Genomic DNA, 13630 nt, shown 5'->3' on the forward strand with positions numbered 1-13630 from the left:
TGTTTGAGAATTTTAGCACGAGAGTTGGAAGTAGTTTTTGGAGAGAATTGAGAGCTATTTATAGGGATAAGGCCGACCCTATTAGGAGAATAGGGACTGACCATTTGGGGTATTTTTTTGGTGTAATTTGTGGTTAATTAGCCATTAATAGATTAATTAGGTAATAAATCCATTAATTGACTAATTAACATAATTTGAAATAATTTGGGAGTTATGGAATATTACCTAATTGATTAGCTAATCAATATAATAAAAAGGGGAAGATTTGGAGAGGTTCCTTGTGTAGAGGATTGGATGATGATGGATGAGATAGGTTTTGAATTGTTTACCTATTTTGGGCATTTTTGACTTGGTTGAGTGATGATTGTCCGCTGCTCGAGCATATGAATCTTGATATGCCTCAAGGATAATTTTATCTTTTTATTTAAAAATTCACGTGTCGCCTTGTGATTATTTTTGGTTCTATATTAATATAATAAGCCTTTTAATAATTAGGAAGTCTAAGATATAAGGGAGCGTGCTTTTGTTTACTAAAATATTGGCGGGAGCCAATTTCCTTCCGTCTACCAAAAAAAAAAAAATTCCTTCCCTACGCCATTTCAACTAGACAAAAAAGCCTCATCAAATCTTTCTAGTTTATTTTTCCTAGGCATTAGCCGAAGTCTTTTGGGAGAGAGATTTTTAAATGTGACTGGTATACAGGGTAGTACATCAAATGTTATTAAATAAATTGTGAGATATGTGTGCTAAAAAGTTAATAACTTAAAAACTAAAATTTCCCACCATTCTCATTAAAACACTTGGTATACCACTTATATTTCCATCACAATTAAAAATTTCTCCTTCTGAGGGGAGTTTTGCCTACGTGGCACACAAATTGGACTTGTCTTAACATTTCTAGGCAAAAACTCATAATTTCGTCGTTTACACATCTCTGCTTAACTTTATGATTTTATTCTTTTTTTTTTTTTAATTCAAATGCTAGAAATGTCTAAACTGTGTAAGAAGAGGAGAACGCAAGGTCTTTAGTGACCTATTCTTGTGAGTCATCCTCACTAATCCAACGAAATGGGAGATTGGCCGAAGGGAAGAGAAGGATAAGCAGGGGCTTGAGGAATAATGCGTATACTGCTAATTATTGTGAAGCTTAATCAACTCTTTCATTTTCATCTGCATGAACAATATGTATAATTGAGCAATACATGCAATATATAAAACAAGAAAAAATTTGGAGTTCATGCATAATTGGTGAATGTTTACATGATGTCAGGACATCAAATATCAGTTCCATGTTTTAAAATAGGGAGTTTTAACGAAACACTCCTGGTACTGTTCATTTTTAACGAAAAACTATATTTTTTCATTTCTTTACTATTCACTACACTTTTATTTGTCATTTTTCATTAAAATTAAAGTTTTTTTAGACTTAAAAGCTTTTTCAATATTAGTTGTAGAAAATCCTTCTGTTCCTTAACGCAAAACGTGTTGCAGTATGAATTCAGCGAGAGAAGAAAGAGAAATCAGCCAAAGAGAAGAGAATGGAGAGAATGGCCTGAGGAATTATATGGACCCAAACAGAGTAGTTCGGTTCGTTTTTTGGATCCAACAAAGAAAACCCAAATTTATAAGTACCAATTATGTTTTGGGCCGAAAAGGAACTAACCCCAAAAAAATAAAAAATAAAAGCACTTTCAAGAAGTTGATGGAATTGGAATCTGACGGAACCCTCTGTTTTTTACTTTTTCTTCTGGATAATTGCAGAAGTCTCTGTAACTCTCGGAGAAATCTTCTATGCCATCCTATATATATGTGTACACCCCAGCCTGATTAGATAGAATCGTCTGAAGCAACCAAAGCAAAAATACCTCACTCAAATCCTTCAAATTTGATACCCAGCATCCAATGGCTCTCAGTCTCTTTGGCAACGGCCGACGAAGCAGCGACTTCGACCCCTTCTCTCTCGACATCTGGGACCCGTTTGAGGGCTTGGGCACTCTGGCCAACTTCCCCTCCTCCGCCCGTGAAACCACCGCCATAGCCAACACCCGCATCGACTGGAAGGAGACCCCGGAGGCCCACATCTTCAAGGCGGACCTCCCGGGGATCAAAAAGGAGGAGGTGAAAGTGGAGGTGGAGGACGGGAGGGTCCTGCAGATCAGCGGCGAGAGGAGCAGGGAGCAGGAGGATCAGAACGACAAGTGGCACAGGGTGGAGAGGAGCAGCGGCAAGTTCGTAAGGAGGTTCAGGCTGCCGGAGAACGCGAAGATTGATCAGGTGAAGGCGGCGATGGAGAATGGGGTGCTGACTGTGACTGTGCCGAAAGAGGAGGAGAAGAAGCCCGAGGTCAAGGCCATTGAAATCTCCGGCTAAACTAAACTCGCATATGTTAAACCTCGGCTACTTTTGGGCTTAATGTCGTGATTAAGTGAAATAATCATGGTTTGTTTTTTGTTGTGGTGTTAGTTACTGGGTTTTGTATTTCCGAGTTTGTGTGTGTCAAACTTAATGTATGGGTTCTTCCTCTAAAATATTATATACCTTCATCAAAATTTTGTACATTTTAAATTTGTATTTTTTTTGGAAACTTGATCTTCTTTGGAAACTTGACTGAAAAACGAGAAGAATGAATTAGGAGAAGCAGCGCCCACGGGTTTTGAATGGGAAGATCGAAAAAATACAAAAAATAAAAACACATAAGCTGCAGTTATTTTATTTAATTTCGGTAATTAACTGTTAATAGACACAGAAACCTTAATTAACTAATTAATCAACCAGAGATCTCAATGGACCTGACATCCACCTTCTTGGCCTTCACCTTAGGCACAGTGACAGTCAGCACTCCGTTTTCCATCCCCGCCCTCACCTCCTCCACGCTCGCCTTCTCCGGCAGCCGAAACCTCCTCGTGAACGTCCCGCTGCTGCGCTCCACCCGGTGCCACGTGTCCGTCTTCTCCTCCTGCTCCCTCTTCCTCTCCCCGCTGATCTGGAGGATCCGGCCGTCCTCCACCTCAACCTTCACCTCCTCCTTCCTCAGCCCCGGCACGTCCGCCTTGAACACGTGCGCCGTCGGCGTCTCCTTCCAGTCGATGTGCGCGTGGGCGAACGACTCCGTTTCGGACCGGGACGACAGGTCCGAGAGTGAGCGGAACGGGTGGTGGACCTGGTGGTCCCACAGGTCGAGTGAAAACGGGTCGAACACGCCCGATCGGCGCCCGAATGGGTTCGGAATCAGCGACATCGTTCGAGAATCTTCTGATTAATCAGGCAATTTGGAATTTGACTTTTCGGATAAGGAGCGGTTTCGAATTTGGGCGAATTTTATAAGTCAGTGATTAGATTTCTAGAGAGTTCGATTACGCGGCACGTTCTCCGCTTTCATCGCACGAAACATACAGGCCGTTACATATTGGCAACTTTGTAAATATTACGAGGTAACAACTATTCATCAAGGCCCAATGGCCCAAGCCCATGCCCACTTATCTCATTTTTATTGAAAGTATGACGTGCAACATTAATATCTCATTTCATTTTGGGTAAAAGATGTTAGGGCCCAGAAAAATTCAGTAAGAAGCCTAATTGTTCTTGGAAGCCTAATCACCATATATTTGTAGCAAATCAAGCTCAAATTCATGCGTAGAGTCCAAAACGAAGGATATGCAAATTCACAATCATGCCACGCCTAAATAAATTATAATTCATAATTCGAACATTCGAACATTCAAAAAATTACAAAACTACGCGTATTCATTATGTTAGGATCTATCAAAACAAGCTTATAATATTAATACATTAAAATTTGAATTCAAATCACGTCAAGCTACTCTTCACCCTACATTATTAAGTTGGCCCATGTCACATAATGGGGCTTGCCAAAAGAGTTGTCGTGTGGACGATTATAAAAGTTCCTTGGGTTTATGTGGAAGTCAAGCTTGTGGATATTTTGGGTTGCTTGGGAGCACCAAACTTCCAGTCCCACAACTTTAGTTTCACGTGTTAAAGCTGTGAGAGATAATTCCCCATCGATTTCTTTACAAACCAACTAAAATACTTCAAACCTGACCAAATTCAAAAACCTAATTTGCCTTGATTTATGCGTTGACAGAGTATGTTCTTGAGATGTGCACCTCGTTGTAACGTGTTGGAAGAACCTTACCATTTTAAGACAGAAAAGAAATCAAAGAAGAAAATACAGGAGGAGTATAGCCAAAAATGAAACTTTGGTGTGGGACTTGGTGCAAGAAAGAAGGAATTCTGGGCAAAATGGTTAACCTAGCCTTCACGAGGCTTCTAACTCTCTACAATAGTACCCCAAAGAGGCATGATGTACCTACAACAATGGAAAAGAGAAGGGAAGACTTAACAAAACAAGAAGTGACAAACCTAAGGGATTCTCCAGTTAGGATTTTGAGGAATTCCCCCGTCGATCAATTGAAGCCTTCAACACGCTTGAATGGGGGATGGACCAAGCAGGCCAAGCAATCTCTATGTGCTGCAAACCCTAATTCATGAGCTTTAGCCTTTCCTTCATTATGACCTTTGCCATCATGCCTCCTTTACCCTTCAAAATTACCCATATTAGAAACCCTAATTAGGCACTTCAAAACCAACAATCTCTCACGCTAAACTAGGGGACTTTTAGCTCCCACATCACACATTACTCATGCAAGTTATAATTTGTTGTTATAGTTATTCAGTCATTGCTAATAGGGGTTGTTGGTTTATCTGGAATATCTCCTAAGACATGCTTTTCTATTGAGGTGTCTCAAGGCCTGGAGTCGGAAACAAACCAGGGGAGTTAGACCTAGTTTGGGAGTGAGGTGCTTAAAAAAAAAAGCACCCATGAAAAAAAGCTGTGAGGGTTTTAGGTGTTTGGTAAACTGAAAAAAAAGGCTTATTTTGGAAGCTGCTGTGAGAATAAGCTGAAATCAAAGGAAAAAGCTGAAGCTGCTATTTGCAGCTTTGGAAAACTGGCTTTTTTTCAAAGCACACGGAGCTACAGTGCTTCTTTAATGAAAAGACCCACTATTAGACTGCTTTTTTTTTCAAAAGCACTTTTACAAAAAAGTTTACCAAACACTCTGCTGATTTATTTCACAGCCGCTTATTCTCACAGCACAGCCGCTTATTCTTACAGCAGCTTTTTTTCAAAGCACAGCAATACCAAACCAGCCTTTAAGCGTCCCAAAGCCCAAGTTCTGCTTGATCAAAAAACGTCCCTAAAAATCATATGTAGGTACTTCAAATTTAGTTTTGTGAGTTCTCTTGGAGATGCTCTTATCTACCTACCGAATATCAAAACTACATAACAAATAATAATTGTAAGATTCGCTCAGTTTTTTGTTTAGTGATACTCTTTGTAAAACTATGTACAAAATAAAAAAAATCACGAATTCACAATTCTTAATCGCTGCTATCGCTGTGTTCCGAATCATATTCAACTTCGAGTGCAGCGACTTTCGAAGCACTAATTCTCCATGAAGCGGATCGAATTTTGTAGGGCAATTTGGAATGTGCACTAGTGACCATGGCACCACATTTGCCTTCCTCTTCTTCTTTCTTTAAGTCACCGGGAGGCAAGAAGCAGTCCATGGACAAACCCTTTATGTTAAAATCAACTTCCTCGATTTCCCAAGCCTCCTCCATTCGCGTCCTTGAATGACCTTCCGTGCTGTCACCTAACCTAAACAACGATACACATGTCTTGCCCCCGTGCGCAATGCTGATGCCTTCAACATTCCGGTAGTCTTGGATGTAGGACTCCATTGTGGTCTCCCAAAAGATGCTGTGGTCGTTGCCGGCGGATTTGATTCGGAGGAGATGGGAGTCCTCTAGTTGGACAAGGAGGCCGGTTTTTTGGCTGAAGTAGCCCCAAACTGTGTGCCTTATTATCTCAACGTTGGAGCTGCTTCTTGCTTTTAGGGTTGAGGGTTCCGCTTCTAGTTTTAGTATGAAGCAGTCTTCGTCCTTGATTGCTTTCTCTCCAATGCAAACTGAGTTGCTGAATAAGTTAGCTGTTGACCTTGGATCAAGACCCTGTTTAGTAGAAAAAAATAGTATGATTATTTTGTGTATTAAGGTATTTAGTTGTCCTTTTTATTTTTATATTTTTAAAGAAAATGACTTTTGAAAACAAGCAAAGATAAAAAAGGGCTATATAGTTAGGTAAAGAGTGGCAAGAGACGTGCAGTTTTGGCCCACATGTGGGCCATAGAATTATGCTATGGACTAATTGGATGGGGACGGACCAACTTAGAAGTCAGTATTCTCAAAAGCAAAGTCAAAAAAAAACCAAACTAGAGTGTGGAATCCATAAAGTACACAAATCACCATTAGAATTAGTGAAAAGTAGAATTAGTGAAAAAAGTCCCCAAAAACACGCTTTTGCTAGACCTAATGAATTACCTAAAGAATCAGATCTTATAGATTTTGAGATTCACATGCATTAACGATTGATTATAATTTAATTAAGTTTGATAGAAGTTTTTATTTGTAATTCATAATCGTTGATACAATAGCAGGCTCAAATATATCAATGATCTACAATTAAGTTATGGAAGCCTGAGTGGTAATTTATTTTGTTCAAATGGTGAAAATAAAAGAATAACCAATTTTATTTATAAAAAAAAAAAAAAAAAAACTACTCGGAAAGGGAGAGGTGGGAGTAGGGATGGGCAACGGTTATGGCGGGCGGGTAACTGCAGTTATTTAATCATAACCATTTATTCTCATACCCACATAACCGTTTACCCGTTGGGTAATTGTCTAAACAGTTATACTCATACCCATAACCATTTATAAACGGTTAACCATACTCATAACCCTGTACCCATTTAACCATAACCGTTTAGTACATGTTTATCCATTTATCATTTTTAAATCTGTTTATCTTTTCTTTTTTACCATTTACTCATTTTTCACCCGTCTACGTGTTTTTTTAACAACTTGAAAATTAAAAAAGAAAAATTTGTCATAATTTTATTTTTTTAACAATTAAACACCGTTATAGGTACATTCATTATACATTTCCGCATTTTAATTTTTTAAATCCGTATACCATTCCAATAATTGAAATAATAGTTTATAGATGATATTTTTAATTGTTAGCAATGAAGGTAATATAAAATTTGCTAAGTATTATTGGGTTACGAAAATTGTTAAAAGACAGTATTCTTGGGTTATTTGACTCGGAATGTAAAATATTAACATAATATATATAATGGACCATGAAATTTAAAGTGGTTAAGGAAAACTATATTATATTAGCTATAAAAATCATGCACTATAGTCAATAGCATTAATCTAAATTTTGTCCGATAAGGAACATGGTTTGTGTTAATTTTACATATATAAAATAAATGGGTAAATGGTTATCCATTTATAACCGCGATTAATACTCATAACCGCCTATTTAAATTTCACAGGTAAACGGTTATATCTATAACTGTAACCGTGAAATTTAAATGGACGGGTAACCGCGGTTACCCATAACCGATGACTATTTGCTCATCCCTAGATGGGAGGGGTTAGTACCTGGAGGAGACGCCGGAGAGGACGAGGCGGGCCACGAGAGGCATGAGAGTGGTGCCATGGCGTTTGGCGCCAAGCCACCTTTCCATCACTCCCTGCACTGATCTTGCAACCAGACACCACCAATTCCAAGCACCAAAGCTCTGGTCTTTTCTGCCACAGCACAAACCCACCCATCTCGCCGCCGCCGCCAACTGATCTCAACAAGCTCTTAACCTTCAACTTGTTCTTACCACCATTCAAGCTCCTCTCTCCAGTACAAAACTCTGATGCCGCCATCTTCACCTTCCCCATTGCGTACATGCTGTCTACTGAATTCAAAGCCTTCTCTCCTCCCACTGCCGCTATGTATTGCTTCATTAAGTACTTAGCCATCGAAGATTCCTACAAATCATAAAACACAAAAATAATTAAGGAACTTCATATGTGACCAAAATTATTTATATGCAACAAAACTTCGTGTGACTTGTCATAATACTGTCTTACTAGTTATAACATAAGGTGTTCATGTTGTCAGACTAAGAATCTGAATCATTAATAATATTCGTTATTTTCTGAAAGTGTGATCCAAATTTCGGTCTAGCAACATAAGCATTAATAATTAGGTATAAGTGACTTACAATGGGTTGATCTTTCATGGCGTGGCTAATGGGTTGCTGGTCGTTGGGAATTGGTAATGGAATCAGAGGGGCTCCAATGACTCCAAGCAAGAGCTGGACTTCGGTGTTTTTGCTTCCAAAAACCGCGTTGGCTGATTGTGATCGGTCGTTGTTTGAGGGTTTCATCCACGACTTCATGTTGTGCCATGAAATGGTGGCGTTCTTGTGATTGCCTGAAACACACATCTCTTCCGGGATTGGGACCTCGAGGACGGTTTCAAGGCCGTCTTCGCGGTCCAGATTGGGACAAAGCTTCCTCATGACGATGACAAGAAAGAGCAGAGCAGATTAAGTGGCAAAAGAGAGTTTAGGAGGAGGGAGGAGGGTGTGGGATTGGATAATATTATATGGGATGGGACTATTGGGTTATTGGTGGAGAGAGCTATTCCATGTAGGACAAGGAATACTAAAGAGGAATTAAGGTGGTTGTGAGTTGAGTCTAGGATTCAAAGGGTACTGTATGGAGGGGTCTTTGCACTCTGCAGCTGTTAAACATTACCAACCGACCAATGGCTCTCACTCTAACGTGGTTTGCTTTGTCTATATCGTGTTTGCACGCTCATTCTCTCTCTCTCTCTCTCTCTCTGAAACTTGGTTTGTTCTGATTTTATAATTGATATAGATAGGCATCCAATGGAGTAAACTTCTCATCTAAACCCAAAGAGTGTTGAAATAAAAATGGGTTAAAAGGAAAGTAGTGTTAAAGCCATTAAAGGTAGAGTTATTCATGTGTGTGACCTTAATTTCAACTACCAACCAGGTTTAATTTTTTTGGAGTTGGATTAGGACGACTTTTCGACGGTTAAAGTCAGTAAATTTATAAAAATTTAATTAAAGCAATAAGTGTTTTTTTGTCAAGGATTTTAGGAATGGAGAAAAGGAAACAATGAAATCATGGAACTTGGGAATGGAATAAGAACCTACTTGATCCAATTTATGATTTTGAGGAATAGAGAATAAGAACTTAGTAGATACAATTCCTGACTTTGATTAGAATATCGTTATATAAAAAATTTACGGATTCTGCAGTCATATTTACATGCAATTTTTTAAGACAAGCAATATTGGGAAAGAGAGAATCAAATATAAGATCTCAAACATAAAAGTAAAGATGGTTCTAATCATTTGAACTATAAGTCCCTTCTGAATCCATATATTTTTACTTTTTTATTTTTCTTTTGACAAATAATAAGATAATCTATACTAAATTTATCTAAACTACGAAAGAAAAACTCAAACAGGGAACCATATATTTTTATATTCCCCTATACGATAGTAAACGAGCAAAAATGGGACGTGAATGATTCTCTCATACAGTAAACAAAGCTCATTCACAATACACCCAAAAAGAAAAAAGATAAAGCAAAAGGGGTATATAGCTCCAATGACAAAGGGGACTGCAAGCATGTGTTGTCCCCATACATATTAACTGTGGCATACACTTCGCTGCCTTTAACCGCAGCATATAATCTGACGCAAAAAACTTTTTACGCATTAAAACGGATAAGAATATAATCATAATCCAGTTATCATTGGATGCTGCTGCCGGGGCATGCGACCGACATTTTGATTGAGTCGACACTCGATCCACACCCGATCCAACTTTGTCTCTCAGTTCCAATATTTTTGCTGCTGCTGTTGCTGCTGCACTGCATTAGCTGTATCTGTACGTGATTAATTGTTTTATTTTGTGTTTTTAGTTAATTAGTGCTTTGTTTCCCTAATTAAGCGATTTGTCTTTTGCAAGACAAGAAACTGGAAGATACAAAGCTCCTGGATTAAAACCCTAAATTAATTGACACGCGTTGCTAATGGCTGCTCTCAATCATGTCCAGCACGTTCCTATGAAATCTTGAAAATATTGTTTTTTTGTTTTTTTTGTTGTTTATTTATTTGGATTAACTTTTATGATCGACTGGAGCGGCAACGAGGTAGCAAAGTATTGTTGTTACAGACATGCTTAGGGAGATGAGAAAACTAATCCACCAAAGATCTGCAACGCTGTCTTGCATTCTTTTTAGTGATATGCATAACTAACCAACAATAAAAAAAAAATTAAAAAACAAAGCATGAGGCATCTCTAAGAGATTATATTAGATGAGTTCATTATCTGACCTAAATGAATATTCCTTCTTATATATTTTCTATTTAATTATCCATATTATTATTTTTTTAATGCAATCATTTTGACAAGTCATACAATGAGTTAACAATAATTTAATATCAAATTTGGCATTAGAAGTATTTATTTATTTATTTTTAATTCAAACGATAGTTCTACAATTCTAAGATAGACTAAGAAAATGAAGGGTGTAACTTTGAACCCATAGTGTGGTTTTTATTTCTCACTTCCCCACTTGCTACTAGGGGTACTTCTACTATCAAGTTATTGAGCCATTTGATTATTATTTTTTTCCTGTTAGAGCAAGTCCACCCATGGATATTGCTCAAGGGACAGGGGAGAGGAAAGGGCACAAGGCCCTGTGAACTTGCTCCAGCCTTGAAGAGCCCGAGCTGTTGAGAAGGCCCGAGCTCCAGGCCTGTCAACTCTTCACAGCCCGAGAGCCTGAGTGGGTGTGATGCCAGCGCTGGGGTCAGCCTGGCGTCTGCCCCTTTTTTTATTTTTTTTCTGTCAGGCGCGTGCACCCCACTTGCGCGTGGGGGCGCGTCGCCCAACAACTTTTCAAAAAAATCAGGCGACTTTTCAGTCGGTCTCAGTTACCGTTGGGAGCCACGTGGCTTCCCACGGTCTGTTTGATATCAATGGCTCTTTAATTTGGACCGTTGGATCTCAACAGTAAAAAAAAAATCTTATTTAATATCAACCGTTCGATCTGAGATCAACGGTCGATATTAATATGCTTTCTAAATAAATAAAAAATAGTTTTAAAATTAAGAAAAGTTACCATTGTGACACGTGGCACAATCTTGAGTGTTGAAATTTTCAATTTTTTTTAAATCCAATGGCAGAGATTAATTATTTGAATAAAAAAATTTTAAAAATTGTAAAAAATCCAAAAAAAAATATCTGAAATTTAAAAAAAAAAAATGTTTCTACTTTTCTATAAATACCTTCTCATTATCATCTACTTTATACCACAATTTCATATTTTCTCAACTATTTTCAATCACATTCCTATCTTTCTCTCAAAGTTTCAATCCAATTTTTTTCAACAAAATGACTACTGATGCAGGTACGAATTGGACGCTTGTTGAAGATGCTGCATTGTGTACTAGCTGGGTTGAAGTTACTCATAGTTCGCATACGGGTAATGAGATGCAATTGCGAGAAATGTGGAGTCTTATTCATACCAATTATCTTGAAAAAATGGGTGGGAGTAGAACCAAAGAATCTATGTCTAGTCGTTGGAAATTACTTGCCAATCGTTTAGTATTTGGAGAGACGCATTGGCACAAGCTAGTAGTAATATTCGAAGTGGGGAAAATTACACAGATCAGGTAACAATATATTATTTATTTGTTTGTACTATACCCAAATTTACATTGTAATTATTTGTTTGTATTATTTATTTGTTACATACTTTAATTATAATTATTTGTTTGTATTATTTATTTGTTACATACTTTGATTATAATTTTTTGTTTGTATTATTTATTTGTTTCCTACTTTAATTATAATTATTTGTTTGTATTATGTTACCTACTTTAATTATAATTATTTGTTTGTATTATTTATTTGTTACATACTTTGATTATAATTTTTTGTTTGTATTATTTATTTGTTACCTATTTTGATTATAATTATTTCTTCTCCCCCATTGTGTAGCTAATTCAAGCACAAGCTTGGTATGGTGCCAACCGGTGGGAATGTTGGAATATTGTCAAAGATTGTCCTAAATTCAGAGTTGTGCATGTCGGTCCAGAAATTGTCATGAACAGTACCCCGCTATACTCTACACTTGATAATGGCTCGCATGAAGATGATGCAGAAGAAGTGCCTGAAACGCCCCTCCCTGAACAAGCGTCGGGTTCGACCCGTTATCCAATTAGGCCTCAAGGCAAGAAGGCTTCAAAGAGAAAAGAAAGTGTTTTCAAGCATGATTATGCAAAGTACATGGAAGAACTTACTCGCCATAGTGAATTGACTTTGGTGTGGGAAATTGCAAAATTTGAGGCTGATAAGGCTAGATAGGAGGCAAAAGCTGCAGTTGTTGAGAGAGAATTTCAAGCTAATCAGAGAGAAAGAGAGCTCCTTAGGCAAGAAAGGGAACTTGTTAGAGAAGAAAGAATGGCTCAACGAGATCGTGAGATTATGAACACGCCTTTAGAAGGGAAGTCTCCAAATTCTAAATATTTTTAGAAGTCGGAGAAAGAGGATATGGTGCGTAGGAGGCGTGCAAGAAAAACGAGAGCAAGAGGAGATGGTCCTAGCATCACAAATTGGTTAAGTGATGATGAATAGAGTACTTTTTGTAATCGGAGCCCATAGTTTTCCAATCACCTTAGGTTGTAATTTATTATTTATTTAAAGTGAGAGTAAATTTATTTAATATGGTAATATATTTATACTATAAAAGAATCTTTATTCAAATGACATAAACACACCAAATAAAAAACTCACGAAATGAACATCAAATAAAACGTACCAAATAAAATTACATAAACGCACCAAATAATAAAAACCTCACTAAAATAAAACACACCAAATAAAATTACATAAACATACCAAATAATAAAAACCTCACTAAATAAACTAAAATAAAACACACCAAATAAAATTACATAAACATACCAAATAATAAAAAACACACTAAATGAACTTAATTATCTTCAGCTTGTTTCAATGCCCACTGGTGCTCTATCAAGTCATTTTGCCTGGCATTGTGCATGTAGGGCCTTTGAAATGCAGTATATCGTTGAATGACCCTTTCATTGTAACGTCCATCCCTTTCTAATGGCTCATGTTGCACGGGCTCATCGGTGGCATCATGAGCACAATATATACGTGTTCTTGAATTGTTCATCGTATCTGGCTCATATTCATCAACGGCTTCATAATCGTACTCATCTTCCACATTCCTGTTGTGAAGAATGATTCATGTCATCATGATGGATTGAAGCGACTCTACATCAAACAATCTGGCAGCACTTCTGACGATCGCCCAGCGAGCTTGAAGGATACCGAAACAACGCTCTACATCCTTCATGCACCCCTCTTGACACCTTGCAAAGTGTTTTTCCTTTGCACTTCGTGGACGTGGCACTATTTTGACAAATGTTGACCACTTTGGGTAAATACCGTCAGCTAGGTAGTATGGCCCGTCATACATACGTTCGTTGACCTCATACATGACTTTTGGTACCTTTCCTTGTAGGACATCGTTGAACACTGGGGATTGGGCAAGGACGTTCAGGGCAAGGACGTTCAGGTCATTTTGAGCTCCCAGAACCCTGAAAAAAGGCGTGTCAAATCCATGTACCAA

At 37.9% G+C, this 13630-nt stretch overlaps 3 protein-coding genes across 3 annotated transcripts; 1 reads left to right on the forward strand and 2 right to left on the reverse strand.

The window, feature by feature from the left end:
• The first annotated feature begins 1902 nt into the window (after window positions 1–1902).
• Window positions 1903–2549, forward strand: LOC103431126 (16.9 kDa class I heat shock protein 2-like). The gene has a single exon (XM_008369273.4). It carries the CDS (start codon window positions 1903–1905, stop codon window positions 2368–2370), a length of 468 nt encoding a protein of 155 aa, XP_008367495.2. The 3' UTR covers window positions 2371–2549.
• Window positions 2550–2684: 135 nt separating this feature from the next.
• LOC103431125 (16.9 kDa class I heat shock protein 2-like) lies at window positions 2685–3387 on the reverse strand. Its single transcript, XM_008369272.4, has one exon. It carries the CDS (start codon window positions 3236–3238, stop codon window positions 2768–2770), a length of 471 nt encoding a protein of 156 aa, XP_008367494.1. The 5' UTR covers window positions 3239–3387; the 3' UTR covers window positions 2685–2767.
• A 1912-nt stretch (window positions 3388–5299) lies between these two features.
• On the reverse strand, window positions 5300–8810 carry LOC103431124 (uncharacterized). Its single transcript, XM_008369271.4, has 3 exons — window positions 8148–8810; window positions 7531–7911; window positions 5300–6033 (listed from the first exon to the last, which is right to left on the reverse strand). Exons 1-3 carry the CDS (start codon window positions 8445–8447, stop codon window positions 5401–5403), a joined length of 1314 nt encoding a protein of 437 aa, XP_008367493.1. The 5' UTR covers window positions 8448–8810; the 3' UTR covers window positions 5300–5400.
• Window positions 8811–13630: the final 4820 nt, after the last annotated feature.

The sequence above is a fragment of the Malus domestica genome, chromosome 07, assembly GCF_042453785.1.
Source record: "Malus domestica chromosome 07, GDT2T_hap1".
Classification (NCBI taxonomy): Eukaryota; Viridiplantae; Streptophyta; class Magnoliopsida; order Rosales; family Rosaceae; genus Malus; species Malus domestica.

Excerpts from the sequence above, each read along its gene's own strand:
- LOC103431124 (XM_008369271.4), bottom strand. The coding sequence starts at position 8,447 with ATGAGGAAGCTTTGTCCCAATCTGGACCGCGAAGACGGCCTTGAAACC. Across the intron at positions 7,912-8,147 it reads CCATGAAAGATCAACCCATT|GAATCTTCGATGGCTAAGTA; the intron begins GTAAGTCACTTA and ends TATGATTTGTAG. Across the intron at positions 6,034-7,530 it reads CTCTCCGGCGTCTCCTCCAG|GGTCTTGATCCAAGGTCAAC; the intron begins GTACTAACCCCT and ends TCTACTAAACAG.
- LOC103431126 (XM_008369273.4), top strand. The coding sequence starts at position 1,903 with ATGGCTCTCAGTCTCTTTGGCAACGGCCGACGAAGCAGCGACTTCGAC.
- LOC103431125 (XM_008369272.4), bottom strand. The coding sequence starts at position 3,238 with ATGTCGCTGATTCCGAACCCATTCGGGCGCCGATCGGGCGTGTTCGAC.